Source organism: Myxocyprinus asiaticus, chromosome 23 (assembly GCF_019703515.2).
Source record: "Myxocyprinus asiaticus isolate MX2 ecotype Aquarium Trade chromosome 23, UBuf_Myxa_2, whole genome shotgun sequence".
Classification (NCBI taxonomy): Eukaryota; Metazoa; Chordata; class Actinopteri; order Cypriniformes; family Catostomidae; genus Myxocyprinus; species Myxocyprinus asiaticus.
The window spans coordinates 23,936,301-23,953,007 of NC_059366.1; the positions used below are offsets into that span (position 1 = coordinate 23,936,301).

The 16,707-nt window shown below is 42.0% G+C and overlaps 1 protein-coding gene across 9 annotated transcripts in view; it reads left to right on the forward strand.

Moving 5' to 3' along the window:
* The window catches only part of LOC127414134 (KH domain-containing, RNA-binding, signal transduction-associated protein 2-like), a 137,433-nt gene that overhangs the window by 115,076 nt on the left and 5,650 nt on the right, over positions 1-16,707 (forward strand). For 3 of the 9 annotated variants that reach the window (XR_007892736.1, XR_007892737.1, XR_007892743.1), the window contains 2 exons: positions 11,680-11,766; positions 13,604-13,651. Coding sequence is in view for 1 of the 9 variants with exons in the window: in XM_051651918.1 (XP_051507878.1) it covers positions 11,680-11,777 (98 nt within the window). In the remaining 8 variants the exon portion in view is untranslated. Of the gene's footprint in view, positions 1-11,679; positions 13,409-13,603; positions 13,652-16,707 lie in introns of those variants that run through there. The other 6 variants (XR_007892739.1, XR_007892740.1, XR_007892741.1 and 3 more) reach the window with 6 other exon arrangements.

Consider the following 16,707-nt stretch of genomic DNA (forward strand, 5'->3'; position numbering starts at 1 on the left):
CAAACTCATCAGCTTCACAGGCACGTAGTCACTTAAACACATTAGCTTCACAGGCACGTAGTTACTTAAACGCATTAGCTTCACAAACATAACAGATAAAACGTAACAGCTTCAGCTTCAGGAGCACCATGGCCTTCCTTGTGCCAGACTCCCTCTATCTCTGCTGGTCGCGTGGCTGCTTATATTCCGCTCTCCCCATGCTCACTGGAATTAGAGACAGATGTTAAACATAATCTAGCTCAGGTGCAAGCACCCTTACCGCTTTCTCTCTCTCCGGACAGACGCTTGACCACGCCCCCGCTGCCACAATGTAACAAGTTGATTAATGTACAGTAGCAATCATTTTTGATACAATATATTAATTTATATATATTTTACAGCCACTAATCCCACACCTACTCCTAAACCTAACCATACCCATTTATTAAGCATATAAAACATGTAACAGGCAGATAATTGTAATCACAAAAATTCAGTACAAAGTAGTTCAAAGGTTGATGCACTGCATCTAATGTGCTCCCTGTCGGCACACAATAGCTGTGAGGTAGAGAGTGAAATTTCAATTATTAATCGCTGTAAATCTCCTGATGCACTCTATAATGGCGCTATCATACCTGATTCAAACATATAAATCACAGAATACGGCATGTCGCAAATGGTCACGAGACACTTGAGAGCCAATGAGCATTTGACATCACTGCCGTAAAACCGCTGGTCGTAATGCTTTTTGAGGCAGCAATTTTTTAATTTTGAAAACGAAACCAACACGGGTTGATGGTTACAGCGGGCGCGACGTCGCTGCTGTGGATAGAGAGGGAGATTGTTGAATAAAAGGCTTGAATTTGGGTCTGTTCCTCACAGAAAGCAGTCTGAAGATTTGGATTATAGCTAACAAATTTATGGATTAATTTTATTATTGTTTTATGGTGCTTTTTGTGGTTTATTTTGTTTTTTAAGGGCATATTCTGAAAACTCAGTTTTGTGAACCCTTTGTGTCCCATGGCAAACAAAAATAAAATTAAATGCTTAATAAATGATTAAATGATTACAGTTTTTATTCATTTTAACATTTTAAAGTTTAGTCTTGGTTAAAGTGATATAATCCTTTAAAACGTTGTATAGGGCTACAGAAATCACACAGAACTGAATTAAATTGTTAAAATGTCATATTATAATGTCAACTGTGTTAAATAAATGATGGCATTTAACTAATCTCATTGATTATAAATTAAATGTAATTAACTGATTAATTCTATGAATTATTTAATGTTAATCAATTCAAACAATGCACATAAACATTTGTATGTTTCTATACATGTTAATATGTAAAATGATGACATTAGCTGACATTTAGAGAATGTACGTTTGCTTGAACCAAACTTTACGTAAGAATACATACGAATTCTCATGAGATCATGTTGGCTTGTTATACTGTAAATACAAATAGAATTGCAAAAAGGTGCCGTGCTCAGAGATAGCCTACTGAAAAGACCAGCATAGTGTTATTATAGTTTAGAATTTTTATTTCGTTTTTATTCCTGTTTTATTGTCAATTTGTCCATTCAATTTTAAAATTTTCATTAATTAATTTTAGTCACTACATAACTATTAGATGTTTAGTTTTATCTCTTTCAGTGTTTCCATGTTCCAGTTTAGTTTTAGTTTTTCAGTTGTAGTTAAAGATGCACTACGTTACTTTGTGCTCTCTAGCGTCATCTGTCGTTGTAACTTAAAACTCCAAGCAGTTTGCAGAAGAACGCTAAACATGATTCATGTTTCGGCACTGCTGTTCTGGTGGATGAATCACATGATTTGAGCTTTGCCTGTGTGTAATCATGACTGGAGATATTCAGAGCTGGAGTCATAACGTGCTATTTTCATGTTGATATTATGTTATACGATTAAGCATTTAAAACTGAAATATTACTTGCTTTGATGAAAATAAATAACACTCGTATTCACATATTTTGAATGAATGAATTTTACACTTACAGCGCTTTTCTGACACTACACTCAAAGCGCTTTTAAATAAAGAACAGGGGACTCAATCACCTCAGTCAATACAGTGATTATACAGTATATTTTAATACAATTTTCAAGGGTTTTATCTACTATTAATGTTTGTATTGAGGTGATACTCGTGATATGGCTGATATGAGTTCAGTGGAAGACTTTATTATTGTTATATTATATTGTACAGCCTCAGTTGATAATGCAAGTGAGCTGTAATACTACAATAGTATGTTTATGCAATACACACAATAACACAGTAAACTAAAAACATAAAACAAGGATTCAGTAATGATGGGGATAAAATATACTTTATTAAACATGAAAATAATATGCTTAAAAATGCAATATAACAGTTACAAGAAGTCAATTTCAGAGGTCATAAATATTAGTAAGCATGTCACAGTAACTTCCCCCATCAATGTAGATACATTGTGATCAATTAAAACACCAGTAATGTTCGATTCATACAAGCATGACAAGCAATATTAGCTTCAACAACCCTACCAGAAAACATATCCAAGCATTATAGCAGGTAAACAACTTTGCCAAACGGATAACGGATAAACATTCATCCAGACTGCAGCGATGCTGTTCTGAACTGCGTGAGTGTGACTGAACTGAACTGAACTGAACTGAACTGTAGTTCCCTATCTGTCACTCACTCGACATTGGTGTCGATGTAGTGACACTAGGGGTCACTCTTGGGAGCCCGAGACACCTCTGGTCTTTGATAAAAGGCTAATGAAAATTGGCGAGTGGTATTTGCATGCCACTCCCCATGACATACAGGTATAAAAGGAGCTGGTATGCAACCACTCATTCAGATTTTCTCTTCGGAGCCGAACCGTCATGCTCATTGAGCTGAATACTACTGTTCATTTCACCTCTGCTGGATCTGACAGCGCATTTCAGCGGCTTCTCCCTCCTCTGCACTGGTGCACTGCAGAGAACACCCCTGGGCGCTTCGGCAGAAAAACTAGAGAGTATATTTTCTGAAAGAGCATTTTTCCCCTCTAAAAGAGTATATATTTCTCTAAAAGAGCGCACACACGGAACGTCTTTTTAAAGACGCGTCTTTTTAAAGATGCTTTTCCGATTGTGTGTTATTCCTGGTTGTGCTCGTTATCTCTCGCCTTCTAACGGTCTTTCATGTCTGGGCACTGCTCACGCGGAGACAACGTTCGTGGATGGTCATGTTCTCATTGCGAGAATATGTCCATGGCAACGTTGCGGTCATGGCTCACCTTTGTAAGAAAGCGAGCCACCCCAGAGGCTCCCGCCTCGGTCCTTTTACCCACGGATTTCAGGCCAGCGCGGCTAGCACTGGGGGCGATTTGGGGACCCCAATGGGACCGTCTCCGCCGGGTATCCCCCCGCAGACCTCCCATTCCCCAGCACGCTCGTCTGCCCCGATCGGGCTTCCGGGTGAGTCCGCCGGTTCGTCTCACAGCGAGTTCGACCTCTTATTCGGAGTCCGCGAAAGTGATGAGCTCTCGAACGCAGCATCGGAGAGCGGGCTCGTCCAGTCGGAAGCCTCAGCTGGGCTCCTCCCTTCGGGGTCGATCGCCCAGTCACAGGCTGACACGGAGATGACGACATGCTTTCCCGGGCAGCCGCGAGCGTCAGTTAGAGTGGATTTCACCGCTCTTCCCTGAACCCTTGTGGCTCGGTGATTGGTTCCTGGGCTCGCGGCACCGCTCAAAGCCACGCCTCGCCCCAGTTCCTTTTTTCCCGGAAGTGCATGAAGAGCTGACAAGGTCGCGGGAGGCACTTTTTACTGCCCGGTCCCGATCTTTTCAGCTTCCCCGCCATCATTACCCTTGATGGGGGGGCGGCCAAGGGCTATTCGGCAATCCCCCGGTGGATAAAGGCGCTCGCGGTGCACCTATGCCCGCAGAGTGCAGCCACCTGGCACGGGTGCCCAAAGCCCCCGTCCAAGGCCTGTAGGTTTACGTCGTCTCTGGCGGCCAAGGCCTACGGTGCCGCTGGACAAGCCGCCTCCGCCCTGCATGCTATGGCTCTCCTGCAAGTCCGCCAAGGCGCTAAAGGAACTGCACGAGGGTAGTTCCGCCCCGGGATTGATGCAGGAACTGCGCTCTGCGACCAACCTCGCTCTCCGAGCGACAGAGGTCATGGCGCGGTCTCTCGGGCGGACGATGGCCACACTAGTGGTCCAGGAGCACCATCTTTGGCTCAACCTGGTCGAGATGGGTGAGGCCGACAAGACACGATTCCTTGCTGCACCCATTTCCCAGGTGGGCCTATTCGGTGACACCGTCGAGGACTTTGTCCAGCAGTTCTCGATGGTAGAGCAGTAGATAGATGCTAGCCAGCATATCCTGCCCCGGCACAGCTCAAGATCCCGCATCCCGTCTACTCATCGCCAAGGGCGTCCCCCTGTGGTGACTGCACCGGCTCCACCGCAGCCCGCCCCTTCGGCCCGGCCCCGGCGTGGAGCCCACTGCAGGAAGCAGACGCCACCCGTCTTGCTGCAGTACTCAAGAGCTCAGCAAGAGCGGTTTCCTTGTTCCCTGGGTCACGTATCCGGTGTGTACGGCTGTCATCACAACCACCGTCCACCACTCCATTTGGCAGGTTGGCGCTCCAGCGGCGGTCTCCTGCCCCTGAGCGCCCAGCTGTGGCACAAATCCACCCATGATGTGACAGTCTCCATGGGTCATGAGGACAGGCCTCTTCCTCCCCCATCCCAGGCTGTTCAGGGGGTGGTCACAAGGAGCCAGGTAAGTGCTTCGATGTCCTTAGACTCAGCACGGCCACAACGTGGTGTGGCACAGGCTCCACCTGCCGGTACATCCGATGACGTTGTCCCTTTGGTCCCTCTTGCGCGGAACTTGGACGCATGGCTTGCGCTTTCCAATCCGTCACGAGTGCTGATCCGGACCGTCCGACTCGGCTGCGCGATTCACTTCGCCGGGCATCCGCCCAGGTTCAGCGGTGTCCACTTCACCTTGGTGAAAGACGAAAACGCTGCTACCTTGCACGGAAATCGCTACCCTCCTACAGAAGGACGCGATAGAACCTGTCCCTCCAGCCGAGATGAAGAAAGGGTTTTACAGCCCCTACTTCATCGTACCGAAAAAAGGCGGTGGGTTGCGGCCAATCTTGGACCTGCGAGTACTGAACCGGGCTTTACACAGACTCCTGTTCAAGATGCTGACGCAAAGACACATTCTAGCGAGCGTCCGGCATCATGCTTGGTTCGCGGCGGTAGACCTGAAGGATGCGTACTTTCATGTCTCGATCCTTCCTCGACACAGACCCTTCCTGCGGGTCGCGTTTGAGGGTCAGGTGTATCAGTACAAAGTCCTCCCTTTCGGCCTGTCCCTGTCTCCTCGCATCTTTACAAAGATCGCAGAGGCTGCCCTTGCCCCGTTAAGGGAGTTGGGCATTCGCATTCTCAACTATCTCGACGACTGGCTAATCTTAGCTCACTCTCGAGACGTGTTATGCACACACAGGGACCTGGTGCTCTCACACCTCAGCCGACTAGGGCTTCGGGTCAACTGGGAAAAGAGCAAGCTCCTCCCGGTTCAGAGCATCTCTTTTCTCAGTTTGGAGTTGGACTCAGTCTCCTTGACGGCGCGCCTTACGAACAAGCGCGCCCAGTCGGTGCTGGCCTGTTTGAAGGCGTTCAAACAGAAAACGGCGGTTCCACTGAAACTTTTTCAGAGGCTCCTGGGGCATATGGCATCCTTGGCGGTGGCCACCCCGCTCGGGTTGATGCATATGAGGCCACTTCAGCACTGGCTCCAGACTCGAGTCCCGAGATGGGCATGGCGCCACGGGACACACCGCGTGGCCATTACGTCGGTCTGTCACTGTCTTTTCAGCCCTTGGACTGACCTCTCGTTTCTACAAGCAGGTGTTCTCCTAGAACTGGTCTCCAGGTGCGTCGTGGTCATGACAGACGCCTCCAAAACAGGCTGGGGCACTGTTTGCAATGGGCACGCAGCCGCTGGCCTCTGGACGGGTCTGCGACTGCATTGGCACATCAACTGTCTCAAGTTACTGGCAATTCTGCTCACCCTGCGGAGGTTTCGGCCGTTGATCCAGGGCAAGCACGTGTTAGTTCAGACAGATAACACGACAACAGTAGCATATGTCAACCGCCAAGGTGGTTTGCGCTTCCGTTGTATGTCACAACTCCCCCGCCGTCTCCTCCTCAAGTTGCTGCAAGCCATTCATATCCCGGGCAACCTCAACACTACGGCGGACGCACCATCACAACAGGTTACCCTCAGGGGAGAGTGAAGACTCCACCTTCAGGTGGCCCAGCTGATTTGGAGTCGATTTGACAGGCACAGGTGCACCTGTTCGCCTCCCAAGGATCCTCCCCACTGCCCACTCTGGTACGCCCTGACCGAGGCCTCCCTCGGCATAGACGCGCTGACACACAGCTGGTCCCCTGGCATTCGCAAATATGCATTTCCCCCAGTGAGCCTGCTTGCACAGACCCTGTGCAAGGTCAGGGAGGACGAGGAGCAGGTCGTCCTGGTAGCACCCTACTGGCCCGCCCAGACGTGGTGCTCAGACCTCACGCTCCCCCCTGGCAAATTCCCTTGAGGAAGGACCTTCTTCCTTAGGGAAGGAGCACCATCCGGCACCCGCGCCCAGACCTCTGGAATCTCCATGTCTGGCCCCTGGATGGGACGCAGAAGACCTAAGCTGTCTCCCACCTGCGATGGTAGACACGTTCACTCAGGCTAGGGCCCCCTCTACGAGGCGCCTGTATGCCTTTTAAGTGGCGTCTGTTCGGGTCGGGAAGACCCCCAGAGATGCACAGTCAGATCATTGCTTTCCTTCCTGCAAGAGAGGTTGGAAGGGAGGCTGTCCCCTTCCACCTTGAAGGTGTACGTTGCTGCCATAGCAGCACACCACGACGCAGTCAACGGTAAGTCCTTAGGGAAGCATGACCTGATCATCAGGTTCCTAAGAGGCGCCAGGAGGCTGAATCCCTCCAGGCCGCGCCTCGTTTCCTCATCGGACCTCTGTAGTTCTTCAGGGTCTACAGAGAGCCCCCTTTGAGCCTTTGCAGTCAGCCGAGCTTAAGGCACTCTCCTTGAAGACTGCCCTCCTGACTGCGCTCACTTCCATCAAGAGGGTAGGTGACCTGCAAGCGTTCTCTGTCAGCGAAACGTGCCTGGAGTTCGGTCCAGGTTACTCTCACGTGATCCTGAGACCCTGACCGGGCTTTGTGCCCAAGGTTCCCACGACCTCTTTAGGGACTAGGTGGTGAACCTGCAAGTGCTATCCCAGGAGGAGGCAGACCCAGCCCTGTTGTCGCTGTGTCCGGTGCGTGCTTTACGCATCTATTTGGATCGCACTCAGAGCTTTAGAACCTCTGAGCAGCTCTCTGTCTGCTTTTGGTGCACAGCGGAAAGGAAGCGCTGTCTCCAAGCAGAGGATCACCCACTGGCTCGTTGATGCCACAACTATGGCATATCTCGCCCAAAACATGCCACCCACAGTAGGGATACGAGCCCATTCTACCCGTGGTGTAGCGGCTTCTTGGGCCCTGGCCAGAGGTGTGCCTCTAACAGACATTTGCAGAGCAGCGGGCTGGGCAACACCCAACACTTTGCAAGGTTCTACAACCTCCGGGTGGAACCGGTTTCGTCCCAGGTAGTGGCACGCAACACAATCGGATAAGCCCGGGATAGCCGGCCAGGTGTATCGCTTGCACATAGCGCCTTCCACCTCCTTTTGAGCTGAAGACGTGCGCCATTAATTCCCAGTAGTGTTCACAAAAGTTGTTCCCTGGTTGACTTCCTCCGAGCCCTGTGGCAGTCGAGTTTTTGGAGAGACTCACTGCCGGCCCAGTACACGTGCTAACTAAGAGCCCTGTTCTGGGGTAGGTGCTCCGCATGTGGCGGTTCCCTGTAAGGCTAACCCCATGCAATCTATATCTTCCGCTAATTCGTTTCCCTGCTGGCAAACTGCATCTTCCTTGGGCAGAGCCCCTCTGCCCCAGTCTCCATGTTTGTAGTAACTCCTCCCCCATTGGGCAGGATCTACCTTGAAGGCTCTCCACATGGTTGGAAAGACCATGTGACCTATTCTTCCACTTAAATATCCCCCCCTCTCTTGGGGCGAGGTGTGGTCTCCCCTTGGGAGGGACACCCCCCGACTAGACCTGGCGGCCCAATCGGAAAATCCCCCTTCTTTTTTAGGGAGTGGAAAAAGAGAAGGGGAAAAGAGGCCACGACTGGGTTAAGCCTGTCTCTATCTTTGGGTAGTCGACTTGTCCCCAAAAAGGGCCGTTCGACACTCATAACTGTGTTGGGGGAGGTTATGTGTCAACCTGGTGTGCTGGCTATGAGGCACACAGCAAGTCTGCCCACCACACACCGCCAGTTCACGTAACACAGTTCAGCCTTGTGGCATTTTGTATAGGGACCCCTAGTGTCACTACATCGACACCAACATCGAGTGAGTGACAGATAGGGAACGTCATGGTTACTGGTGTAACCTCCGTTCCCTGATGGAGGGAACGAGACGTTGTGTCCCTCCTGCCACAACGCTGAACTACCCGCTGAAATGGCTGGACCTTATATCGGCTCCTCAGCGTAAAACCTGAATGAGTGGTTGCATACCAGCTCCTTTTATACCCGCATGTCCGGGGGAGTGGCATGCAAATACCACTCGCCAATTTTCATTGGCCTTTTATCAAAGACCAGAGGTGTCTCGGGCTCCCAAGAGTGACCCCTAGTGTCACTACATCGACACCAACGTCTCGTTCCCTCCATCAGGGAACGGAGGTTACACCAGTAACCATGACGTTTCTTTCTTCTTTTTAACGGCTACTGGTAAACTAGTGCATTACTGCCATATACTGTTTACATGGGAACGAAACAGCTGGTTCTTCTTTCATATTTTCATGGACATTACGTAATGACTCAAGGATGTACCTCATAAGCCAGCGATTTCGTTTCAAATCGAACCCGACAGCTCAAAATACAAATTATTTGTATAGGCTTACTGTAGTGAATCGGGGTAAAGTAAGGACATTGTTTTGAACACTGGTTGTTTATGTACTCAATCAATAATGGCTATTTGTTAATTTTTAACCAAAAGATCTTACATTGTGCAGCTTTAAATGTAAATATTTCGTTTTTATTTTAGTTCTAGTATTTTAGAGTTATTGAGTATTGGCTGATATCATTTTAAAACAGTATGTTTAATGGTGCTAAATGTCTCAGGACTGTCCAGTGTTATCATTATCCAGTGTTATTTTTATGCTTAATGAAGGTGAATTTTAAAGGATTCAAATGTTATAATATACTGTGTATCAAAAAGTTAAACTAATATTAATTCATGTTTAAAACTTAATTCATTTTTTATTTTATTTTTATTTTTTTCATTTTTATTTTCCGGAGTCAGTTAAAAAAAAAAGTCATTTAATTTTCGTTAGTTTTAGGTTTAATTAATGATAATAACACTGACTTAGACAACATGAATTTCCATGTTGGTACATGCTGGTTAGAGTTTGTTTGGTGCTGGTCTAGCTGAACATTGTTGGGTGTAATCTGATTACAAAGAAATCAGTTACTGTAAAAAAGCAGTGTAACACATTACATTGTAAATCAAGTGAGGTTAGGTTAAGGGTTAAATTAGATTACAGCTAATGACATTCAATAAATTAATCACTTTCAAGTACATTAGTTTACACATTTCTAAAATAGTATTATTTATGTAGAATTTAAAACATCAATTATTAATTAATTATTATTAATTAATTACTATTAGATGAATTAATCAGAACATTAATCTGTTTACAATTTTATAGAAGTAATTAGTAATTTATTGGGGATCACTTTTTTTTCCAGCAACTTACCCAACACTGTAGCTGGTGCACCAGCATAGCCATGTTATGCTATGCTCGCTTATGTCTTCTGGATCCGGACTCCTTTCTGTCCCTAGATCTCACCTCTCAACTATGGGTGGCAGGTCATTCAGCGTAGTAGCACCCAATATATGGAATTCACTCCCCCTGACTCTTCGCAGCATCTCTTCTATCTCTGAGTTTAAATCTCAACTTAAAACTTTTTTGTTTTCTCAGTGTTATTTATCTTAACGCGTTATGTATTCACTCTCAATGACTGTGCTATCTGAACTCTGTTTTTGTGACTGTTCTTTGTTTTTGTATTATTGTGTTACTATTGTAAAGTGTCCTTGAGCTCTGGAAAGGCATTATATAAATTAAACATTATTATTATTATTATTATTATTATTATTATGTTGTTGTTCAACAGCAAAAATCAGCATTCATTGAAATTAGTCTCTTTGATGAAGCTGGTTGACTAATGAAGGCTTGCTGGTTAAGCTAGTTAAGAAGCCTGGTAGGGATGCAGGCATCCAAATCAAAACAAATGCTGGTGATCTGCAATGCTGGTCTTTTCAATAGGATAGTTTTTCATAGTAAGGAGTATGTAAAGTGAAAACCTATTAAATATAATGTGTGCAAGGGAGGGCTGTTGGCCTGGTAGTGCTTATTTCAAAGAATACTATAATATAAGGAATTTTGTCATGAGATGTAATGGTTTTTCACTCTGCGCACTGTGAAAGAAACAGTAGTTGGCATCAGTGAAGGTTAGGTTCTTTGCCCTGAAGGCAGACTGATTGTTTCTTCAATGGCCCAGTAATCACACTCTGAGAACCTAATGGAGCATCGGCTTTCAACACATACTGTATTTAAATGACAGTAGGGTCATACTGTGAGCTCAGCCAGGAGTTCATGCCTCATCTGATCTGCCTTTGCTAACTAACTGATAATTTGGGCAAAGTGACATTGTATATTTCTCAAATCGCGAACATGCACAACGCTAGATGGAAGATGAGAATGGAGCATTAATCTAATTCTTGAAATGTATGTATAATCTCATCAGCTGGTGCTCATTTTATCATTTTGCAATGCTTTGAACTAAAAGAGAATTTAAAAAAACAAAAAACAAATGCTAGTGTCACACGAAGTTATGGCCTCAGGATATCAATCCCCACATGAATGTCAAAGCATTGAGTTTCAGCCATTTAAAGAGACTCCTCTCCTTTGTTACATCAGAACATATTTTCTGTGTCTGTATATCTCAGGGGCATCATGTGCATATTTATAAAATGTTTTACTTTTTTTATTATTATTTTTAGTTTTAGTTTTTCTGTGGGCACTAGTGGAAGTCTTTGCTAACTTGGTGCTATAGTTGAGAAATTACCAAAGGCAAAAAACCAAACAAACAAACATTTAATTAAATATATATATATATATATATATATATATATATATATATATATATATATATATATATATATATATATATATAAAACCCATGCACTGCAGTACATTGTATGGAAAAGAGCAGATTTGATATTTTATAATATAACACAGTTGGTGTTCTAGAAAAAAGCAATATGAGGTTTGAGAGACATAAGGGTGTGTAGATGATAACCCAATTTTAAAGCAAACAATAATGTGCAATTTATTCTTTGGTAGTTGACTAGTTTGCATTCAAAATCCACTAGGCATGCATGCATCTGTTGAAAATATCTCATCTTTTCATGATGTCTGAAATGCTTTAAATTAAGGTTGTTTTAAAATTACCTGATTAAAAAATTACACTGCATTTTTTCCCTCTTTAATCACTTTTCTTTCAGCAGAAGAGGACTGGATATCATCCCGGCCCAACCTCAAAGCTCCAGCATCAAAACTTACTCGAGGGGGCTACAGAGATCACCCCTATGGTAGATATTAAAGGTGCTCCATATCTTGTGACCGCCGCACAATGCCAACCTTATTTCCTAAATCATCTAAAAAAGCATTTTTTAAGTGATAGTTCAATCATGTTTTTAAACTCACCCTAACCCAGGAAAAAGCCCTATGGTCCATTCTTTTCCTATCTGACAATGTGAACTTCTTTGTAAGACAACTTTGTGAACATTGGTTGAAATTTAATTCTGGCAAAGGACTTGGCAGTATACCTTTTTCATGGAATGCTCCTTTTAGTTTACCATTGTTTGTCCCCCAAATGTAAAGCATGGAATTATTTATGCTTCTCTGACATTGGGAATCATTTTGTTAATGCAAAATTTTTTATCAAAATTCACATTGTACATACCATCTTTCTTAATACATCTTGATTTGATGATGGTAAATACTGAGTTTGTACATTTGATTTTGATATCAGTATTGGTTTTGAAAGCAATTGGCTATGTATGTAGCCACATACAAGTATTTTGCTTTGTGTGTAGCTTGTATCTGTACATAAAAATGTAATAAAAAGGATGTAAATCGCCTTGTGCAAGCTTCTCTAAATAGGTGATGATAGTTGTTAAACTTGTGTTGCTATAATTTGCTAATAAGGATGAGATCATTTTTGTAAAATTAGATAGTTACGTACTTGTCTCTATAGTACTAAATGCCTGTTTGAGGAAATGGCTAATACAGTATGTTTATATATATATATATATATATATATATATATATGTTTAACAAAGGAAAGCAGCAAAAATTAACTGTAGAGGCATTGTCAAGTCATTTTGTGTAATAATAGATAAGCTACAGTAATACAATTAAACTTTGTTAAATAATTTTAACATTAGCTCTAAATTGTTTATTGACTCTTGATTAGTCATTTAAATGTTTAACATGTTAATTGAAATCAATAAATTGAATCTTTTTAACACACTCTTTAAGCTTCAGCGCATTAAACAAAAATTCTGACTGACTTGTCTGCACTAGCGTGACTGAGAATGATATGGCGATTCAGGAGGTAAGAACGTCCCCATATTACAATAAGATGTGCCTTCAGCCACTGTGGCCAATGTGAATATGGCTGATATTTCATCACTCATAGGAGTGAATGGGATCCAGTTAAAATGCTTTATCTCTGTTACCTATATTCTTCTGCCATTTAAGTTATTGAACATCAGAAGGCTGAATTTGTGTTGTAATGCCAATGCTTTTAAATATCACTATATAGCACTATTGAAGGCCCTATAGATACCTGAACTCTCTTTTGTGACTGTTAGAACTGAATGCTGACGCGTATTAAGACAACGAAAGGATGACTAAACATTAAGCAGGTAACCCTAATAATAACTCTAATGTTGCGAATGCCAGTCATAAATTAAGTTTTTTATACTTCAAAAAGTAAACCTGCCCTCACTAACCCCAAATAAATGCCTCGGCCTTCTAAATCCGCTAATAAAGTTAACTAGTGACTACAAAAATTACTTACTAACACATAAGAAAAAAATAGCAATACATCTTTAAAAGAAGCTAAAACTGACATGTAATACCTGACCAGCTAAACTAAGCTTTTTAACCAGAAACGGTGAAAAGATGGCTCCTCTCAAATCATATTCTTCTCTGGCAGCTTTTGTCCTACCCCAAAAATTGGTTTACTTTTTTGATAGTAACATATGCTTTTCAAACTGATTTCAATTTATTTGTTAATAATGCATGCAAGTGAAAATGTATCTTGACTTGTAGCCTCACTCATTGTCTCCTAATCATTTTGTACATTATAAAAATGTGCCTCAAAATCTATTTCTTAAATAATATTTATCAATCCCACAGGTACCAGTCTTGCTGTGAGCTGAGATTCTGTGGATTGAATCTGACTTGGTAAGCTGCAAAAGTATCACTAGCTCAACAATATAACACATGCATTGTGCTCCCTGACCACAAAACTGTTTTCGATCAAAAGAAAAAAAGGTCCACCACAAAGCATACAAGTTTATGTCAGAGTGTGGAGAATCTGCTAATGTTCTGCTGTGACTGTACGATTAATAAACTATTTAGCCAATGAGCAACCCATTGGGTTAGCTTGAATACAAAAACTCCCTCAGTAAGTTACAGACTTATGAATCTGAAAACACAGATTAATTACACACACAACTAAAAGTATTAAGCAATGGTTGTATGACCTCAGGTGAAATGGCCGTCAGTAACAATGCTTTGAACATTTGGGTAATGCAGGAGGTCCCACACAAGTGAAGCATATCATCAATAACAACAGAAAGAGAATAAAAAATCATACTCTTTTGGAATAAATTAGTTTGGTTTATTTCCCTTACCTGCTCTTTCTGGTAAGAGCAATTCTATGTGTCGAAAACAAATGGTAATCAATACAACAAACAGGATCATTTTTATACGATTTTCTTGAGGTAGCTTGGGTTCTGTTTGTACTTCCAGCATTCATATATTAGTCATTCTATTAATGAATTACCCTGTTATCTTTTGACCATTTTTGCATTATTTTGGTAAGTATTTTGTAGAGGTCATCAATGTTTTATAGTCTAATTAAGGACAAGACAGGGGCATGCTCAAACAGATGGATTTGTTTTCACTCAGAGAACCATTTGGAAGTGCAACAAAGGACAATTAAATCACTTATGCTTATCAGTTGGCTTATTTAAGAATGGAAAGGTAAAACAAAAGAAGCTATGGTGTTGTAGACTGATCACACTGTGATTTCGGTGAAATCAGGTCTGTGCTTACCGAAATGTGAAACCACTGCCCCCAGTGGTTGAAGCTGGAAGTGTTGTTGAGGTGAAATGTCCACAGGGTGGTTACAAAAGTGAATTGTATTTTTAGTTGTTAATGATGTAATACAGTCAACAGGAATGCATACAGTATACCTAATGTGAACCCCAACCCTAAACTTAACCGTCAATGGAGTCAAAATGTAATATGATCAAAAATGCAATCTCCAAATCGCAATCACCATTGTTAATGTAAGCACAATTACTTCCTAGTTTCCATGGGACCAGAACCTGTGTCTTGGAGATTATGCACAAAATACCCTATAAGTAGCACCACAGAGAAAGCCGAACAAATTTGAATTGATGCAAAAATGTCTGATGGGAATGCAGCTTGTCAATATTTCTGTAGAATAAGATCGATTTCATAGTACATGTGCATTTGGAAACAGCATGTCGATTTATCATGTTGGGTATAGAAGCTATTAGTTGCATTAATACTGCTGTAGTAGTGAATGGTCTGCATGAAATATATATATATATATATATATATATATATATATATATATATATATATATATATATATATATATATATATTTCATATTTATTATACAATGACCCCAAAAAATGTTTGGATGCTTTAGCCTCACTTAATAATGTACGAATGTCATTACACTATATAACAAAATATTAAACCAAGTGTCATTTAAAGGGAGATAGCACAATAACACACACACACACACACACAAAAGATTTTTGTAAGGTTTTAAATTATGGAAAAAAATAAATACATATATTGTTTAACATTGAGGCCAAAGTATTTGGACACTTTCTGGTTGTCAAACATCTTTGATTTGATATGATGACAAGTGTGGTTACTCTGCTAGGACAAACGTGTGAACTTGAGGGAAACTTACTTCATACATCCACTAAAAATTACACTGATTGTTCTGAGAAAAGTTCAAGAATAATTTGCAGATGCTGCTTAGTTTGATATTTTGTTAATGCAATGGAATTCATACAGTACATTTTAAATATGAATTAAGTGTCCATATACTTTTAGGGGCCACTTTATGTAAAGTAGGATGTAACTTTTTTATTATTATTATAATGAGTATTATTATTAAACAGAATTTGTGGTTTGTGGACAGGTATGACTCTGAATGGCTTTAGGTTTGCTAATTTAAATGTGCAATGTCTTTTAATCAGTGCCACACCGGTTCTGACTTTGCCATTGCAAAGCAGTGACTTAAGCATGGACTTGTCACCTGTGGACTTTGAAGCTTGGGTATATAGAATCTCATTTGTCTTTACTTCACTGTTCCTCTCTGCATGGTAAAAGAGAGCGCAGAAGGTCTAAAACAAGATTATACAAGAGCTAGAGGATATTTGACCTGCATTCAGACAGACATGAAAGTGCTCCAGATAAACAAACTTAAAGGGTTTACGACTGCTGTCAAATGTGCTGTAAATTAATGAGGTGTTACCCACATAAGCAACAGGCAAATTAACTTTTTTAGTCTCAAAAATCTTTTTTCTTTTTACATTTGTCTTTTCATTTGTTTTCAGTGTTGAGAAAGAATGCGTTTATAATGACAATAACAGATTAATGCATGATGTTTTCATCTGCTAGGAGACTGTTATTCACAAGCAAGAAATTCAATTTGTTGTCAGATAGTAGTGGAATTTCCATCACTGTGGAAAATGACTGTTATTTATTATGACAGAAATGGTCATCACCCGGAGAGCAAGAGACAGAGATGAAGAGTAATTTGAACAAAAGGGCTTTTAGAATGCCATCATAACATCTTTTCACATTTAGTGGGGGTTGCTTGTTTGTGTGCAAGACTTACAGTTGTGCCCCAAACACTTCATTTTGATATAGTCATGATAGTAAACACTACAGGCTTTTGCACAGCAAGAATACAATTTTATACATTAAGAATTGCCCTTACTACATAAGCACCTCTCCTACAGTAGCTATCCAGGTAGTGTTTGCCGCTTTTCAAAGTAACATAATTAATCAAGACAAGTAATTACATACAGTGGCCCCAAAATGTATTTGGACTCTCAAATCACACTTAAACATGAATGAATGTCATTGCTTTACAAATTATCAAAGAGAATATTTTAATGAAAGATAGCACAAGCAAACCTTTTAAGCAAAACATTTCATAAATGTGTGAAGCTTGTTTTG